The 20,749-nt window shown below is 32.3% G+C and overlaps 1 protein-coding gene across 1 annotated transcript in view; it reads left to right on the top strand.

Annotated features, from left to right (window-relative positions):
• Positions 1-20,749, top strand: part of LOC114337317 (uncharacterized) — a 444,845-nt gene that overhangs the window by 236,055 nt on the left and 188,041 nt on the right. The window contains exon 3 of the mRNA XM_050645523.1: positions 4,798-4,930. Within this exon, the coding sequence (XP_050501480.1) occupies positions 4,798-4,930 (133 nt within the window). The remainder of the gene's footprint in view (positions 1-4,797; positions 4,931-20,749) is intronic.

Raw genomic sequence — 20,749 nt, 5'->3', positions numbered from 1 at the left:
TTTTGGATCAACTATACTATACTATAAAGATTTTTTATTGAAAATGGACATAGGGCATTCTTATGGCAGTAGCATCTTAAAAAAAATTATAGTGAAATTTGGACACCTTATAAAAATTTTATGGGGGTTTAGTTCCTTTAAACGCCCCCCCCCCCCAAACTTTTGTGTACGTTCCAATTAAATTATTATTGTAGTACCATTACGTAACCACAATGTTTTTAGAACTTTTTTGGCTCTTAGTACTTTTTCGAAAAGTCCGTTTTTATCGAGATATTTTGAATATTTGTCAAATCCACCACATCTATATATTATATAAAAGAAAGTCGAGTTATGTTAGTTACACCATTTATAACTCGAGAACGGCTTAACAGATTTTTATGAAATTTTACACGTGTATTCTACCGGACTGGGAATAGGCATAACTCTGATTTTATGCCCGTACGTCATAAGGGAGCTTGCCCCCCTGATATATTTTTTTAATTTTTTGAAAAACCGTTTTTTCTTAATTTTGTATGATGTAGAAGCAAAAGATACATACAATCCTAAATTTTCACTTTTTTATCTTCAACCGTTATTTTTTAATAGCCATTTAAATATTTTACATCTTACAGGGTGTCCAGAAACTCTACCGACAAACGAAGAGAGGAGATTCTTCAGATAATTTTAAGATAATTTAACCCAATTCACTTAGTCCGAAAATGATTCCCTAAGGGAGCTAGAGCTCTTTGAAAATGGCGTCTTGTAATTAGCTTTTCTTAAATACCGCCAGAACGCTTCTATTCAGAAAAACAAAATGTGATACGCGTATTTATCTTCAAAATATAAATCTAATCCATCCATTGCAAATTTCTAGTACCGATCATAGGCGTCCGTTTTGGGTAGGACAACAATTATTTTATCACATAACTTTTTTATCTTTTACTTTTATGCATTTCTGACACTGGATTATTAAATTGTGAAGTATTCCAGTACTAAAAGGTACTCTTGTTTTAAATCGGTAGGACACACCGTTTTCTAGAAAAATCGATTTAAAAATTTTTCGCTTTCTGAATTAAAAAAAAATCAAAAAAAAATCTGTTTAGAAAGACGAAAACTGGTACATTTATTTATATTCCAGAGATAAATCGATTTCATTAATTGCGAATTTCTAGTACTGGTCATAGGCGTCCATTTTGGGTAGGTCAACAGTTATTTTATAGCATAAATTTTTGTCTTGAATTTTCGAGCATTTTTGACACTAGATTATTAAATTATGAGGTATTCGAGTACTAAAAGTTACTCTTACTTTATGTTGGTAAATACTTCGTTTTTGTTGAAAAGTTCTTTCAATTTTTTTTTCAAATTCCAAAAACGAAAAACTTTCAAATCGATTTTTCTAGAAAACGGTGTGTCCTACCGACTTAAAGCAAGAGTACCTTTTAGTACTAGAATACCTCATAATTTAATAATCCGGTATCAAAAATGCATAAAAGTTAAGGACAAAAAAGTTATGCGATAAAATACCCGTTGCTGTACCCAAAACGGGCGCCTATGACCGGTACTAGAAATTTGCAATGTATAGAATCGATTCATCTCTGAAAAGTAAATAGGCATACTAATTTTCGTGTTTTTAAATAGAAGCCTTCTGGAGGTATTTAAGAAAAACTAATTTCATGACGCCATCTTCAAAGAGCTCTAGCTCCCTTAAGAAGCATTTTCGGACTAGGTGAATTGGGTTAAATTGTCTTAAAATTATCTGAGGAATCTCCTGTCTTCGTTTGTCGGTAGAGTTTCTGGACACCCTGTATAAAAGAAAGTCGAGTTATGTTAGTTACACCATTTATAACTCGAGAACGGCTTAACAGATTTGTATGAAATTTTACACGTGTATTCTACCGGACTGGGAATAGGAACTCTGATTTCATGCCCGTACGTCATAAGGGGGCTTGCCCCCCCTAACATGTTTTTTTAATTTTTTGACAAACCATTTTTTCTTAATTTTGTATGATGTAGAAGCAAAAGATACATACATTCCTAAATTTTCACTTTTTTATCTTCAACCGTTATTTTTTAATAGCCATTTAAATATTTTACACATTTGTTGCCATACTCCTCCGAAACGAATTGACCGATTTTTATGAAATTTGGCAGGTACAAAACGCTGCTATTTTTTCTTCTCTAGCGCAGTCCGTTTCCGAAATAGCGAACCGTAAGCCGTAGAAAAATTCTGAGCACAGAAGAAGAACGAACGGGAAATTTCATAAAAGAAAAGTGCAACAGATTAACTTTTGAACTCAAATTGGATAAAATATGAATTTTTTAATTTTACGCAATTTTCAAAAAATCTTGCTTTCGCCTGGGCAAACCATCCAGTCTATTTATGTTTATTAGATGAACTAACGAAAAATATCATGTACACTATTGCATGTATTAAATGATTGATAATATTTTTTGTTATTGTCATAATTAATTAATATTTAGAGTTTTAAGCTTTAACTACCTGTGCATCAAAATATAACATAACTACACGCGTGGCGTACTTTATACGCCACAAGAAAATACACTTAAAAACAGCGGATTTGTTTATTGTTTTTAAAAAATTACACTTATTTGTTTGTTATAAACCTTGCTCGGCGTCAGCGAATACTTGGAGTTCCTTCTCAGTAAGCAAATTGGGATATATAACTGGAATCTGATTTCATGATAAATAAAATTTCTAATAAAAATTTTTTAAAAATATTTTAACTGAGAAAAGTATTGTTTATAAAGAAAAATATATTTTGTGCCATAATGAGTAAAAAACATTTGAAATATGTACTTATATTACTAATTGTATTACTATAACTGTGGCGTATGTTATCCACCACCGGAAACAACGAATAATAAAATGTAAATTACGATCTTCCTAGAACGCCGATTATACCGAAACTCAATCCAGTGTAAAGCACATTCCAGTGATAGGTTAGATAAATAAACAAAGACGAAAATTAAATTTTTAAATACATTTGTAATAGAATTCTTATATGTGGAGTACAAAAATACGCCAGCGCGTGTAGTCAAAGGTTAAGGTATGAATTAAAATAATAAAATTTATTTTACTTTAAAAACTAAACAGTTTTTCCATTCTCTTAGGCCAAAAATATTTAGCTACCTACTACATTCCCACATTTTGACGTTTATTTGTGTCGGTTGAAATGATTTGTCAATTTTGAGGTTAATGCCCCTTAATGCTAACAACCATATTGTCATCGAGAAAGCTCAGTTGCCTCAATTATCTCAATATAATACACTGTATGTATTTGTGTATCTATCTAAATCTATATATTGTATGTTCCCTATGTCCAGCTGAACTATTTGCGTACTGTATACGTGGAATATCATTTAATTTGTAATATTATGTATCTTTTTTATGCATTTTACCCTCGGAGATCGCTGGGAAAATTTACACTCAAAATAACAAAATCCAGTTTGGCAACACTGTGTGAATGTTGATAGTAACATATCCCTTTTAAGATAAACAGAACTGTAATTTAGTCCAGACAAATTAATATATTTTTTGCCAGCAAAAATGAGATTTTTCAACCAAATACTGTTTCAAATATGATGTGCAAAATAATTTTTAATTGGGTTCTGCTAATGAGTTTGCTTTTTTGTCATTAAAGTAGAAAAAAACTTAAATTTCACTCATTAAATCGTTATCGTGCAGTTATCGTCTTAATTATTTTAACTTTTAATATCCGTCGACTAATTCTGAATGAATAATGAAGTTGTTAAAACGTTTTATCTGTAGCGGCTTCTGGAATGCCTTAAAACTATCGAATTTCATTCGACGATACCTACAAATTTTGCATTATTGTGAAAAAATATTTGGACATATAATTTTCTTTTTTATTCGAGCAAATTGCATTTCGATCAATTTTCATGTCTAGCAATTCATTTTCCAGCAGTTGATTTTGAGTAATTGATTTTTAGAAATTGCGTTCAAGCAACTGATCTAGAATCAAAATTATGACAGATTATCTAATTATGACACACTAAGGTGAAACGAAGTTCACCGGGTCAGCTAGTATTTGTATATGGTTATGTACGATTATGGAGACTTGGTAATAATATGAAAATTTATGTATGCTTTATTTTTAGGTATATTTTGAACCGTATTAAAAAAGAAGCCATATCTCGATAAAAGGTGCCTTCTCGAAAAAATACAAAGAGGCAAAAAAGTTTTAAAAACACTGTGTTTAGCTAATGGTTCCGCAGCAATATTTTAATTGGAACGTACACAAACGTTTGGGGGGTTTAAAATAACAAAACCCCCATAAAATTTTTATGTAAAAATATCAAAAAATAAGCCTCAACTCGATAAAAACTGCCCTATCGAAAAAACAATAAGAGGCAAAAAAGATTTAAGAATATCAAATTTAACTAATGGTACCATAATAATAATTTAATTGAGACGTACACAAAAGTTTGGGGGGTTTAAGGGAACAAAACCCCCATAAAATTTTTATGGGGTGCACAAATTTCATTATAATTTTTCTCTAAGATGCTCCTGTCATAAGAATGCCACATGTCCATTTTCAATAACAAATCTCTAATATTTTTTGATATATTCGAAAAAATCGATTTTCATTTTGTAACTTCAAAGGGCTATAACTTATTTTATGTGCATATTTGTACTAAGGTAAGTTAGGTTCATTCGAACTATTTTTGGACCCAGAATGTGTTATTTAATTTATGACCTGTATTTTTGTTACACCCTGTATATTTTGAAGAAAATAAATTTTCAAAAACATATTTTTCATAATTTTTTTGTTTTAGGATGGAGTAAATGGAGTGATTGGTCATCATGCAGCGTATCATGTTCTGCAGGTATTCAACAAAGGACAAGACACTGCAAAAAAATTAGTTGTCATGGTTATAATGTTGAACAGCGACATTGTAATCTCTTTGGGTAAGTGGCGTTGTTGTAACAATGATTGCATAATCTAAATGTATTTAATAATTTGAATAAGCCGTTTAACTTTTTCTCTCCAATTTCTTGTTCCCATTTATTTTACGTCAGTCTGGACGACATCAAATCACTTCATTCGTGGTCTCTCTCTTCTTTTCTTTCCGTGTTCTCCTGCTTGCAAAACTCTTAGGAAGTTTGTTTCTTGTGGCATGCGTCAAACATGTCCCAGTCATATAACTCTCTGCGCCCTGATTTTTTGTACTGATTTTCTGTTTTATTTTGGGTCTCTTATACATGTCTTCATGTCTCTTATACATGCTCCTGGTGTGTTCTTCTACGCCATTCTCCATTACCTCCTTTATACTAGCAAAAACTTTTCTCAAGGGTTTACTCTCTCAAATCCCTAGCATTTTTTTTATTTCTAATTAATTGTCCAAGTTTCGCATGCATACAGTAAATAGTAGTGGTCTTACTACTGTTTCATAAGTTGAAATATTGGCTATTATTGGCACGTTTTTTGAATTCAACACTGTAATAGTCGGGCTGAAAAATTCGTAGGCTAACACCAAGAGACATTTTTTTTAATAAAATTTCTTCTTTTTCTTTTACTTCTTGTAGATCTTCTGATCTGTTTAATTCTGAAGCTGCCTCTGGTTAATTTCCTGGTAGGTAGATTGCCAACTATCCCTCCATCTTTTAGGTGGTCTTCCGAGGAATCTTAAACCAGGCGGGTTGTTTTCTAGGGCAATTTTTGGGAGTCTGTTCTCATCCATTCGTTTTACATGGTTGTATCACATCCTCTTACGCTGCTTTCCCCATCTTACAATATCTTGAATATTGCATTGCTCTCTAATGTCTGTATTTCTTACTCTGCCTCTTCTTATTTTCCCCACTATTGTTCTTAGAGTTTTCATTTCGGCAACTCTTAGCATCTGTTTCGTTTTGTTGGTGTCTTCGCGCACTTCTATGCCATATGTCATGATCCGTCGTATGCAAGTCTTGTAGATTCTAAATTTACTATCAGTGCGCATATACGGATTTGACCAAAATATCTCCCGCAGATATCCTGACAATGCAGATGCTTTGTTGATCTGACTCCTCAGGTCCTTTACTGGGTCGTGAGTGCTTGATATATCTATGCTCAGATATCTGAATTGCATCACCTGTTCTATGGGGTTGTTCTCAACCACTAACTTACATCTGAGCGGATACTTTGGTACTGTCATACATTAGGTTTTGTTGGTAGAAATGTTTATATTTAGTTGGCGGCTTTCTTGAAAGAACTGAAAGAGCTGTCTCTAAAAATCATCTTCTGATTCAGCAATAATTGCTGCATCATCTGCGTAACACACCATACCAATTCTTTTGTTGCCCATTCTATATCCGAGATTAAGAGATATTACTTTGTTTATAATTTTGCCCATGAGTAGGTTAAACAAGAAGTGGCTTAAACTGTCTCTTTGATTTTATTAAAATTTGATTAAAATTTAAAAATTTTAAAATTTGATTTTATTATTTAATATGGTTACCTTCGAGGGCGATACAACGATTACAGCGGTCATACAACTTTTCGATACAATTTTTATAATATAATTTGTCCTTGGCCTCAATATAAGCCTCAATTTCGGCGATTACCTCTTTATTGGTGCTAAATTTCTTTCCAACGAGCATTCTCTTGACGTCAGCGAACAGGTAGTAGTCGCTGGGAGCCAGATCTGGTGAATACGGTGGCTGCGTAAGCATTTCGAAGCCCAATTTATGAAATTTGGACATCGTTTTCATTGATTTGTGGCACGGTGCATTGTCTTGATGAAATATCACTCTATTTTTCTTCAAATAGGGCCGTTATTCGCGATTTCGTCCTTCAAACGCTCTAATAATGCAATGCAATAGTCGCTGTTAATGGTTTTTTTTTTCAAGATAGTCAATGATTATTATACCATGCGCATCCCAAAATACTGATACCACAAACTTGCCAGCCGACTGTTGCGTCTTTCCACGTTTTGAAGACGGTTCATCACGTGCAGTCCACTCAGCAGACTGTCGATTGGACACACTTTAGTGTGAAATGATGGAGCCATGTTTTATTCATTGTAACTATGGAGACCTGTAAGAAGGAGTGGAAACGCAATGCATCGTTTGTGGGCCAACTTTTCAACCTCTAATTCAGCTTTAAGCAGTGGCCGCCAGAGGCGCAAGTGTTCGAATAGATGCTACAAATACATTAGCTCTTATGGACTTACTTAATATTCAACTCATTTTATTAATGTTTTTAGCGTAATTAGACATTAATTTATTGGTTGATTAGTCCTGAATATGTTTTATGCCAAAAATAAATTACTTTAACTTTATAACATATCGACGTGTGGTAAAAAGTGTATTCTTTCTATACCATTGTAGATGGAGGTGTGACATCAAATTTAAATTTGTCATTACTTTAATGTGGGACAGCTTATTTTGAAGCGAAAATATTTTGTCACATTATTATCTAACTGCCACATTTATATACCAATAGTATTTAAACTGCAAATTAATTGATAACAAAAAGTTTGTTAGTTGAAAAAATTGAACTTTTAACTGTACTTAATTGTTTTTAAAAAGTTAAAAAGTTTAAAACGTTGTTTGAAGTTTATTGATAAATTTTTTTGAATTATTCTTTTTATCAAAATTTAGAATGCTTTTTCTTTTGTACATTTCATTTATACATATTCTGAAAGCTTATATACAAATGTTTAAATTTAGTTAATTAAAATATATGTAAATTAACTACAGACGACAGTCTGACTTTTATAAAATTAGTGTTAATTTTTGTGAAATATTTTGTCTCAAAAAATGCATTGTTTCGACAGAAAAACTTTCAAGATCCTCTTACTATTATCATTATAATTTTCAGGTTAAAACAAAAACCAATAATAGGTAAAACAGGAATTTTATTTACACCGAAGGACATAACATACAAGCGAATATAATCCGTGAACGTTATAAATAACATAAAGACAAATCTGTATAAAAAGTCTTGTATTAACTTCCTTAAGTTCCCTTTTGAATTTTTTATCGAAACGATAACTCTATATAAATCCCGGAACGAAGCAAGTTCTTTTAGTGTAAGCTTTCTTGGCACTCATATATAAATAATATTAACCACCAAAACCAGTAATCTTATAAAATTGGAAAGAAATCCTTTGTAAAAGGTATACATTTTTTTTTTTATTATTTATTTTATTTTTTATTTTTATTTTTATTTTTTTATACCTTTTACAAAGGATTTCTTTCCAATTTTGTGATTGATGGTATACAGCCAACTACAGGAAAACCTTTTTCTTTTCCTTGTGGATTCAGTAATCTTATATTAACTACGAATAATTAATTATTTTCGAAATTTTCACATTCACTCCAATGCAAAACTAGCATATATCTCTACGCCACCGCCGCCCTAGCGAGAAACCAAGCAAACAGGCAAAATCGTGTACACAAATTTCAAGGTCGTCCTATCTCGATTCCTCTCCTCTATGTAGGTCTCCATAATTGTAACATATCGTTGCAAAAATTCGGGTTTTTTACGATTGAAGAGCTTCAAACACTTCTCAGAATCATCAATGCGTTATTGATTTTGATCGATTGTGAGCTCTGGCGGCACCCACTTTGCACAGAGTTTTCACATACACAAATATTAGTGCACATTAGGAAGCTCTCATACCAAAAGCGATATCCGAACGATATTTGTAACAGGCAACATCCCATATAGTCCAGACTGTATCGTCGCCCCCGTTAGGTAAATTATTCCGATCATTTTTTTTTGCACAAACGTTTTTCTTAAAAAGAGGTCCTTATAACAAATACACAGAGTGCCGGGAGGTGCCGCGGTCGGAAAATTGTTTAAACAATTTTTTTTAAACAAATTCAAAAAATCAATTTTTTCACTTCGTACCAATTTTTTTTTAGATTCTTTGGAATATTATGAGCAAAAAGGGTCTCTTATGAATTTTCTCTAAAATTAATTGTTGTCGAGTTATACGCGATTTAAAATTTGAAAAACGCGAAAATGGTCATTTTCAAGGCTTTAACTCTGTTAGGAATTATTATTATGAAAGTCAGAAAAAGACTAAATCAAAGTTTAAAGCACCCCCTACATGATCCTGAAGAAATTTGTGTCAATAATTTATTACTAAACTGTTATTTTTAACTATTAGCGCTAACAGCGTATGGAGGCGGCCGTCAATGTGAGTGCGAGTAAGATGCACCATTGGTTGCCGGAATGGTGCATCTCTTTCCCACTCACATTGACGGCCGCCTCAATACGCTGTTAGCGCTGATTAATTAAAAATAACAGCTTAGTAATACATTAATGACACAAATTTCTGCAAGATCATGTAGGGAGGGGGGATGGGGGGATTTAAACTTTTATTTAGTCACTTTTTGACTTTCATAATAATAATTTATAACCGAGTCATTAAGCCTTGAAAATGGTCATTTTGGCGTTATATATTGTTATATTTCTATTTGATATGAAAATTAAATTTTGATAATTATAAACAGAATTCAATTTAATATAAAATATTTTCAATTTTCTCAACCACGGGCATATAAATTTAGAACAACCTGTATACAACAAATTGTTATATGTAATTTTAAGAAGTGATTAGAAGAAGCTTACGAAACTCGGGACAATGCGCCGAGAATAAACAAAGTGAATGGCGCGTACCATTATCGTTGTTCGCGGAAGGTTCGATCATTAGCCTATGCTAAATAAGACTCAGTTGAAATACATAATAGGTCATTATCGTTGTTCGCGGAAGGTTCGATCATTAGCCTATGCTAAATAAGACTCAGTTGAAGTAGATAATAGGTCATTAAATTTTGTAAATAGTAGAAAGTAATTTTAGAATGGGAATTAACTATTTTTTTTGGAAATCCATTAAGCATATTTAGAAAGATTAAAAATTGGTTTTGAGGAATACTGCGAATGAGAGTTGGTGGTGGAAGGTTGATTTGTGAATCTGGAAGGGATATTTAGAAAGTAGGGGAATGAATGACAAATAGAGATCAGAATGTTTTGAGCTGTCGAGAAGTGAAGTCCAGTAGTAGACGGTAGTGTACGGAGAGTGAGAAAGCCGGTGTAGTTCCGTGAGTGTGGAGATCTATCGTGGAACGAGAGGTAGGCCAGGTTGAGAGTAAAGAACCTCCTTCAGCCAAGAGTGTCCCGGTAGCTGATTGCAGTTTCGAAAAAGGTAGAACACAGCATCACGACAGAAGCAGGAACGAGAGCTATACGAGCTAATCTTCAAAGGAGAACATTACTGAAAGCCAGGACGAGGTGTTGATCGCAGCCAAGGATAGCAGGAAACGGGTCTTGTGTGAAGACATTCTCAGTTCACCAGAAAAAGGTCAGTCTCATTTGTTTGGACATGAATGTATGGGTTTTTCGTATTAAATACCACATTATAAATTAAAGAACATAATAAATAATATCAGAAAAGCTTCATCAAACTTAAATAGAATTGTTGCTAATAAATCCTAATAGTTAAATGTTAATAAAAACTTTCAATTGGAAACCAAAAGGAAATAAGATTCCCATTTGTAAATGTTATGTTTAAGAAAAATAAGATCTAGCAAATATTAAGCAGTGATTGCCATTTAAATAAAATAAACAATATTTTGATTATAATTGTAACCCATATGTGTGTATTATTTTACTCTTTTCTTTCCTATCCCGATTAGGAACCATTGAGAAATACTTAGAAGCCACGAGAGTAAGTAATTAATTTTATAATTCGCCCTGAGATTGAAAACATATTGATATGTGATCTGGTAAATTAATTAGATTATGATTAATGCATTGATTAAATTAAATGACATATAAGAATATTATCTCATATGAATAATCAAGATCACATCAATATATATCTTAGCTTAGCTATATCTTAATCTTAGCTTTGATTCCAGGTCATACTGGAGTAAAGGGAAATACAGAGGCTGATAAATTGGCAAATATAGTCAAGACTTTAAACATTTCTGCAGATATTGAAATATATAAATTTCACTTTTTACCTTTTATTAAACACAAAATTGTAAATGAGTTTAAAGTTGAATGGACAAAACAGTTTAAAACTAAAGTGATTTTTCTACAAACCCTTGGTTCCACAAATTCCCATTTGGGGATCGAAGGCACTTGACATCAATTATTAGAATGCGTTTGGGTCAATGCCTCATACCAGATCATTATTGGTTTAAAATCAATTGTAGTGATACTCCTTTTTGTGAATGTGGACAAAAGTATAACTCATATGTTACTGAATATGTTACAAAATAAATCAACTTGACCTGTATCAGGAACTTGTTAATACGGGAAGTCCAACCCCCATTTCAATATAAAATTGTCTACATAATATTAATGACCAAATCTTAAGAACGATCAATCAAATTAAAATATAAAATAGTTATTTGACAATCATAATACAATGAATTTAACGAAGGGAATATGGAAAAATCCAGACCCCTTGAAAAGAGTATTCCCTTCCAATTGCAGTCTAAATACGAGAACTGGCCAAGTACCTAAGAAGTGGAGGCCAAGAAACTAAAAGGAGAAGTGATTTTGGCGTTTTTCAAATTTTAAATCGCGTATAACTCGAAAACAATCAATTTTAGAGAAAAATCACAAGAGACCTTTTTTGTCCATAATGACCCAAAGAATATAAAAAATTTACGAAGTGAAAAAATTGATTTTTTGAATTTGTTTAAAAAAAATTGTTTAAACTATTTTCCGACCGCGGCACCTCCCGGCACCCTGTGGATTTATTATGAGGACGTCTTTTTCAGTAAGTTTGTGCAAAAGAAAACGAATCTGAATAATTTACCTAACGGGACCAACAATACAGCATGGTCTAATAAATATCTGCGGTTAATTTATGTCTTCAATGCACTTAAACTACCTAGAATTCTTTAAAAGCTCGTTCGGGATCGGATTCTCAAAAAAGGGCAGTAGAGTGTGCTGTGTGCCAAAGGCCCAGATGTGTGTATTTGGGATTGAGGGCGTACAATAAGAGGGATAATAGGGCATTATAATTTTTGATATAATAGGTTTATTGGTCAATTATAGGTCAATTTTTTACAATAATTTGTTTACTTACATAATAAACTTAAAAAAGTCTTAAAAGCATAGACATGCTTGTTGACTTATCTATATAATGTTTACAGATTAATATTTACAGTTTTTTTGACAAATCAATTTTTTCTAGTATAATTTAAATTTGTTAAATTGGTACACAAATCCCTTTTTTATTTAGTCCAAGTAGTATAAATAATTTTATATATATAATCTATATCTAAACCTTTCTTAAGGTGTTCGAAAAATACATTTCATGCATCTATATCAATTATATCATATACAAATCGTCTCCACTCTTGCTTATTCTTGGACCTTCGTTTCGCTTCAGTCGAAGTTGTATTTTTCTTCTTCAGAATCCTTACCACTTCATCGTTCCAGGTTTTCTTTGGTCTCCGTTTTCCTCTCTTGTTTTGTGTACTTTTGCCTCCCATACGCGTTTTACTTGTCTATTGTCGTTCATTCTACACAAAAGCCAAAAGGATTTAAGCTTGTTCTTATCTAGTATTTGTGTTTTTGGTTCGACTTGTAGTTCTTCTGTTACAATGCTGTTTCTTATTCTATCGCGTCTTGTAATTCCTTTTACTTTTCATGGGTACTTCATGTCCATTGAGTTTATTTTATTTTTCGATGATTGTGTTAGCACCCAGCTCTCAGTAGTATAGGTGAGAATCGGCCTGAAGATCATTTTATATACCCCCATCTTCGTCCTGCTGCTTACTTCTTTCTTTCCAATGAATGCTCTGTTTAAGCTGTAGTACATTCTGGAGTCATGTTATCCTTTCGTTGACTTTTTCTTCTGATCTTCCTCCATTTTCTATTTTCATACCCAGGTATTTATGTATATGTTGTTACTTGTTCTAGTTTTTGGTTATTTATCTCTATATTTACTTGAGTATCCTCATTTCCCATGACCATTATCTTTATTTTCTCCATGTTTATTTTCATATTTCTTTCTAAGTGATATTTTTAAAGTTTATGGGCAATTGATAGTCCGTTCGCTGACGGTAAAATAATGCAAAACCTATAAATTTTAAAGATCCGCTTAAATTGGCATGAAATTTGGCATATACATATTATGTAGGTAGCATGGGGGCCCAGCTTCATCCCTTCTCGAGATTGAAAAAATATACGCTCAAAATAAGACCGGAAATGGATAAACTAACTAATTCTAAGCAACTTTTGTTTTATAGCATTTTTTCACTAAGTTAAAATTTTCGAGTTATTTGCGAGTAAATATGTTCATAAAAAACACATTTTCAGACGGTTTCTTGCAACTAACTCAAAAAGTAAGTATTTTATCGAAAAAAAAAAAACACTCTTAGCAAAAATATATCCCATAAAAAAGTGAAAAAAATGGTTTAGGTATGAGATTACCTAGTAAAAGAAGAGTTATAAGTAATGAAAAATATATTGATACTCGCCAAATTTCAAATCGAATATTTCAACGTGAAATAACCAAAAAATAAAGCACTTTTTGGGAAAAACTCATTAAAACTTTTTTAAATTGTTTAAAAAAAAACTTTAATTTTGTTTTAGTAGCAAAAGTAAGCAAGTTACGCTCAAAATAACGTTGGTCCCTTCCTTTTTTGGTAAAAAAATTGTGAAAATCACCCCCTAATTAGCATCCTCAGTGAAATTAATCATTACCACTTCATAAGTTGCTTTACTCGTGTCTACTTATATTATTGTTTATATGGTAAGTTTCACCGGTTGGAAGTGATTATTTTTGAAGGGGCTGTAGTTGAGGCTTGAACTAGTCACTAATTACGAGTGCATGCACATTTAAATTTTTCAAAAATTCTTATTAGTTTTCTCATATTTAAAAAAAAATGAATCCATTTAAAAAGTATTGGACTGAAATTTTGCGCAAGTATTGTATATTTTTGTAATCAGTATTTTAAAAGCTTTTAAATGAGGTGTTACATGATGTACTTTCCGATTCAAAAAAATCTTAGTTATGACTGTCACACGAATATATTATGATTGTTTTAAAAATCGACCTGTCCGATTTGCATATTATGTTCTAAAAGTAAATAAGTTAATATGTTCAACCTCAAGTCAAAATTCATCAGAGTATTACCCTTGGGAGGTAAATAGAGTCGTTGCAGAGGATTATCCAAAAATATTAACAACAATAGTGTAGCGTGAACATGCTGAACCCATTTTTTTTCTCTGACGTCTTCTTAAAAATTACCAAGCTACAATAACGTCTTCTTCGCTTGAAGACATTTCAAATACTGATATTTGATATACTTTCTGAAGTTCCAAAATTATAGCACGCTCCTGTATTCTACATTATATAAAATGTGTGCATGCGACGTTATCTCTGTTGAGTATAAACAGATGTACGCTATTATGAAATAAATGTGCAACATTTTACGTATGTATTTTATCGTATGTGTTGCATTTGGTTTGCGAGCTCGCTTATATCCACCACATTCCTTTGATATCGTTAGAGTCTTTGCTATTTCAAGCAACTTCACCTTACGGTCATCCAAAATTATTTTGTGGACTCTTTGACGTTTTCATCAGTAACAGCCTCTTTGGGGCGACCACTGCGTGTATCGTCCTCGGTGCTCATTTCGTCTCGTTTAAACTTAGCAAACTATTTCTTAATGGTTGATTTACCTGGTAAGGAGTCAGAATGATGTTTATGAAGCCAAGCGTTAGCTTTAACAGTATTTTTTTCGCCAAATGCTTTATTAAGACCCGAAATTCCTTTTTATCCATTTTTTTAAACTAACACAAGTTGCTTCACTCAAAATGCTATATCTCATAAACTAATAGTTCGACAGCTGTCAAATATATACACGCATTTTTTAAAGAGAAGGGGTTTTGGGAGTTTTGGGAGCTTTGGGGACGAGAACGAAAAACAGACCCTAAATAGGAAGGGCCATAAAGTCCACACCCATGGACCAAAATGGATGGTTGACATATGAGTGGGTGAGTCTTTTCCTGAACTTTAAGGTTGGAGTTGGCCCAATTTTCAAATCAGTCAGATTTAGAAAATCGAAAATTTCGTGTATAAATAGTGTCGCGTATAGGGGGTGTAGGTGTGTGCCACTGGCGAGAACTGCAGTTCTCTGGTAACTTAAAAGTTAACGAATCAAAATTTCACAAACAATTTTATTACATAAGTGGTTTCCACACTGTATACTGACAATACCTGATAAGGGATTAAATATTTATTCATTATTTCAGTTTTAAATATTTCAATGGTTTTCAAATAATCTCAGGAAGAGAAGCCAATAATGGAACCCATTAAAATCACATCAAAATTTATATATCCCCAACAATGATAAGTAGGCGTAGGCTAAATATTTGGTGGGGCACAGGCAGAAAATCGTACTGCTTTATTAAGACCGTTTTTCTTTAAAATCGTTAAAACTAATACACTATTATAGTGGAGGGCAATTAGAACGAAAACATGCATTGTTTGGGAATAATTCAAACAAGCTTATATTTTTCTAAAACTTTTTTTGATAGTTTATATACATGTTAAAGTAAAAAGTTCTACTCGCAGATTTGGCCGCTATTTGTTTATTAATTGTTTAAACAATAACAATTGTTTTGTATAAATAATTTTAAAAATATCGTTGAATTCATCATTTTACTTTGATCAAGTATGTTTCTATTTTGTTTTTGATTATGCCGAATCCGAATATGGCATTACAATTTGAAAATTCTTATACAGAAGTTCTTTACACAGTATGTTTGCGTAGCTAGGAACCACATGGAAAACTTTTTTGTTATCAATTTTACGAAAAAAAGTTATTCTTTATAAAATACTCTGGATAGTCAAAAATATAAAATTCAACCATCAGATATTAAATTTTATCAATCTTATACAATAGTATATCAATGAGTTATGTCAAAAATATGAATTTCTTTAAAGAGTACCTTTACGAGTATATTCCAGGATATCAAAAAATGCTATTAGAAAATAAAAACTATATTGTTTTCACCCAATTTTGAAAAAATGTGAAAACTTTGTATTATCCACGTCCGTCTGTCCGTCCGTCTGTCTGCAATCACAACTCCTCCGTCAATATACCAGCTAGAATGACAAATGAGGTGTCAAATGAAAGCTGATAATCCAAGGATGGTACTAAAGGTGAGATATTTGACCTAGGCTGTCTTTCCGTCGGTCCGTACGACCGCGAATATAACTCATCCGTCATTAAACCAGGTAGAATGACAAATGAGGTGTCAAATGAAAGCTTATAATAAAAGGATGGTACTAAAGGTGAGATATTTGACTTATTCGATCTGTGCGTCGGTCCCTCCGACCGCGAATATAACTCCTCCATCATTATACCAGCTTGAATGATAAATGAGGTGTCGAATGAAAGTTAATAATCCAAGGATGGTACTAAAGGTGAGATACTTGACCCAGGCTGTCGTTCCGTCGGTCCGTACGACCGGGAATGTAACACCTCCGTCATTATACCAGGTAGAATGACAAACGAGGTGTCAAATGAAAGCTGATAATCGAAGGATGGTACTAAAGGTGAGATATTTGACTTTGGCGGTCTGTCCGTCGGTCTGTCCGACCGCGAATATAACTCCTCCATCATTATATCAGGTAGAATGACAAATGAGGTGTCAAATGAAAGCTTATATTTCAAGAATGGTACTACAGGTGAGATATTTCACCTAGGCTGTCTTTCCGTCGGTCCGTACGACCGCGAATATAACTTCTCCGTCATTATACCAGGTAGAATGACAAATGAGATGTCAAATGAAAGCTGATAATCCAAGAATGGTACTAAAGGTGAGATATTTGACCCAGGCGGTCTGTCCGTCGGTCCGTCCGACCGCGAATATAACTCCTCCATCATTATACCAGCTAGAATGATAAATGAGGTGTCAAATGAAAGCTTATAATCCAAGGATGGTACTAAAGGTGAGATATTTGACCTAGGCAATCTCTATGTCGGTCCGTACGACCGCCAATATAACTCCTCCGCCATTATACCGGATAGAATAACAAATGAGGTGACAAATGTCAAATTTTAGTAAAAATGACTCAAAATTTGTAAATTCGTATATCAATCCACGCAAAGTTACAGATAAAATTCAAATATCGTCTTCCAGTTCTACTTTCGATTACTTTGGGTGAAAACTTAGGACCTACGAAGTCCAATTACTTGTTTTAATATACAATTACATCATTCTAATCGAAAAAAAAATTAATTTTTTCTCAAATTACGAAAATACCAATCATCATTTTATTACAATAATTATTGTAACTATTTTATTATCAATTTTACGAAACAAAGTTATTATTCATAAAATGCTCTATCTAGTCTAAAATCTAAGATACAACCATCAGATATCAAACTTTTTCAGTTTTATACGATTTATGTAAGAAATATGAATTTTTCTTAAGAGTTAAGTGCCTTTATTATTTACAATATTTTAATTAGTAGGATGTAATTGAACACTGAAAGATATTTTTTAATTCCAAACAACTTTTCTTCATAACAATTTTCAAAATTTTGAATTATAAAGGCACTTTACTCCTGAGTGAAATTCATATTTTTTGACATACCACGTGTAAAATTAATAAAATTTTATATTGGATGGTTGCATCTTAGATTATATACGATGCAGAGTATTTTATAAGGAATAACTTTTTTTCGTAAGACTGATAATAAAAAAGTTATCAATAGGTTCTTAGTTACGCAGACATACTGTATAAGAGGTAAAAAAATGTTTTGTTGAACATTTATTATTGTTGAAGCTTATTACTAAATGTATTTTAGGTAAGTTTTACAGAAAAAAGTTTTTGTCACTTTGTATAAACACTTTTTAAGCTGGTAATTTTCCATTTTTGAATTACATTTTTGTTATGTTTCTTAATTTTCTCAAAAAGAAATAGTGTATTTCATTTCTAAAGTAAAATAATTTAGTGCATTTTAAAGACTACATCCTAGGTTGTAAAAAACACCTACAAAACTGTAATAGACCTGTTCAAACTTGAGTAGTACCGTCTTAAATTGGTGTTAATTCTGTAAAACTATGAAGTTTTCAAAATTTACATTTTTTGAGACTTCGTATCATTTGAATTAAATTGTTGAGATTGTTTTTGAATGAATCATCATTTAGTAAGATGTTTGAAAGGTAAGTTGTGCAAAATTGAGTTTTACAAAAAAATTGTATTAGTTACACGTTTTTAAATCATTTTTAAACAAAATTCATGTAAGTCTCACTTTCAGCCCACACCGTACTTATGCCCATACATTTTATTTCTTTGTAACCATAAGATAGCTTAATTATTCTTCTTTCATGTCCAATTTCTAAAATTTCATTTGATCGTTGAGTTAAAGAATTACATTAAAATAACTCAACCGTGCACTTCGCCGTACGCTAGTTTACAGAGCGCCAGTGTTTGTGAGAAGGGCGACTTTAGCGTTATAAAGAAAAAATTATAGAAGCTACAGATTTAATTTCAGAAAAATCTTTGTATAAGGTTTTTTTTGTAAAATTTTTTTCAGTTTTTCAATGGTCAAGTCAGTTTTTTTCTAAAATTTATATTTTCAGAGTTATTTAAGAAAAACACCAAATTTCGCAGTTCATTTGTTTAATAAAAAATGAAGCACCCACTTCTCGAGTAGAACGTTTTGATATGTTGTTTATTCAACAGTTCTTAATGAAATTACAAAAAGTTCTATCTTGTTTGATGTTTTCCGAAGTGACAATCTATATGCACTCCTCTATAACGAAGTTATGCAAAACGTTTCGCAGAAGAAAATTTACAGATGATTAAATGTTCCAGAGAAAGGCAACAAAAGGAAACTTGCCCTATTTTACCATTTAAATATAACTGATAACCAATTTTGAGTGTTCTTATTCATCTGAGATCCGATTATGAGAAACGTAATTTTGTTACTTTACGTTACTCTTATTACGTTTTGTAACGGTTTTTGTTACTGGTAGTGTATCAAATAATTTTCTGGATAACGTCCGACACAAATTTCTGGTATTACTTGCAATGCTCATTCTCAGTAATGAAGTACATCAGTAAATTGATTCAATTTCGGTAAAGTATACTGATGGCCAAAAAAAATACATCATCATAAGTATTTTGAAAATATTTTTAACCTTCTTGGAAAGAAAAATATTTTTTAAATACTTATTTAGAAAATTATTCATTATAATATCTTTATTATATACTTGATTTTGTCAAAAAATTAATAATGCGTGGGTCCTAATTGATTCTCTGCCCCATTTACCCTATGCGGCATTGATTAGATTAAGTGGTCTACATCATATTGCGGAACATTCACCCATATTGTTTTTATGGCATGCCACAGGTCTTCAAGTTTGCTGGAGGACGTGGCAATCGATTTAGGATTTCACCTACCAGATCCCACAAAATTTCGATGGGTGGGAAATCAGCTGATCTTGATGGCTATTCCAAATCTGTTTATCAAATTCTTTTATGAACTCCAGCCTTTCACGGGAAATATGAGGTCTTGCGTTATCCTGTTGAGAGATCGCATTTGGAAGGCTTTATAAAGTGCCGTTAATAAGAACTAGAGGTGAACTTCTTTCCAAACATATAGCGCCCCATACCATAATGCTTGGTTGTCTTGCAGTATGACGGTCAATAGTCAACTCTATATTTCGTCTCTCACCCCGAAAACGTCCTACCCTTATGTGCCTATAAGGGTAAGGCGAGTAATCTTTAATTAACTCTTCTTCTTAAGGCTACCCTTCCTCTAGCTGTAACTAATCATATCTCCCTTGATGTACACTGTCCCATTTATTTCTTAGGGGTCTACCCCAAAATCCCGACAGCCACAATCCCGACGGCCAAAATACCGACACGCCAGAATCCCGACAGGCCAGAATCCCGACAGGTTCGATAAGTTTCTTGTTAACATATAATTACATTTATTTCTTGTTTTTTTTTTGTTTATGGTCATCTGTTTTTTATTTTTTGTTACTAAACAAAAGTATTTACCATTTAATATGAACTAATTTTCTAAATAAAATTTCTAACATGGGTGTGTGAATTAAATTATTTATTTTTGCCAATCTATAGTACAATATATAATATGTATAATCAAATCCTGAATTCAAGTTTACTTTTATATAATAGATAGATATTATTAGGTCACATACAACCTTCCATTTCAGTAAGTATAGGTTTTATATTATAAAATGAAGTGTTTAAATAATTTTTTCTTTTAAAATACATACAGTAGAACCTCGATTATCCGTCAGGGCACCGGACCAAGGGTATGACGGATAATCGAAAAGACGGTTAACAGAACATTAAAAAAAAGTTAAAAATTGATATCACAACTCTCAAATTGTATTTGTATGTTTTGTTTGATAATATAAGAGGAATTTGTGTTCGTGTTATTCAGTCGTGTGATGGATGATCGAAGTTAACTTTAACGTTTGAGTTAAGGTTAACTTAACTCTCAGGAATAACGATGCCCATAAATATTTAGGTAAAATTCGGTGTGATGTATCGGTCAGAGTTATGAGATAGTTATTTGATCAACGTTATTTTAGAAATAAGGTTTGAGGAAAAAAGGTTGAAGTAACAAAGAGAACCTTATGTAGAAATAGTACAAGTTGGAGTGAGCGCGAGAGATAGTTCGGAACATAGTAGATGACCGTGAAAGTAAATCCCCATCGTCGGCCAACGTCGATGACCGAACAGTGCCGAACAGCAAACAGCTGTTCGGGTTCGG

This window comes from Diabrotica virgifera, chromosome 3 (assembly GCF_917563875.1).
Source record: "Diabrotica virgifera virgifera chromosome 3, PGI_DIABVI_V3a".
Lineage (NCBI taxonomy): Eukaryota > Metazoa > Arthropoda > Insecta > Coleoptera > Chrysomelidae > Diabrotica > Diabrotica virgifera.
Note: the sequence above shows the minus strand (reverse complement) of the source record. Positions and strands in the feature narration are given on the sequence as shown.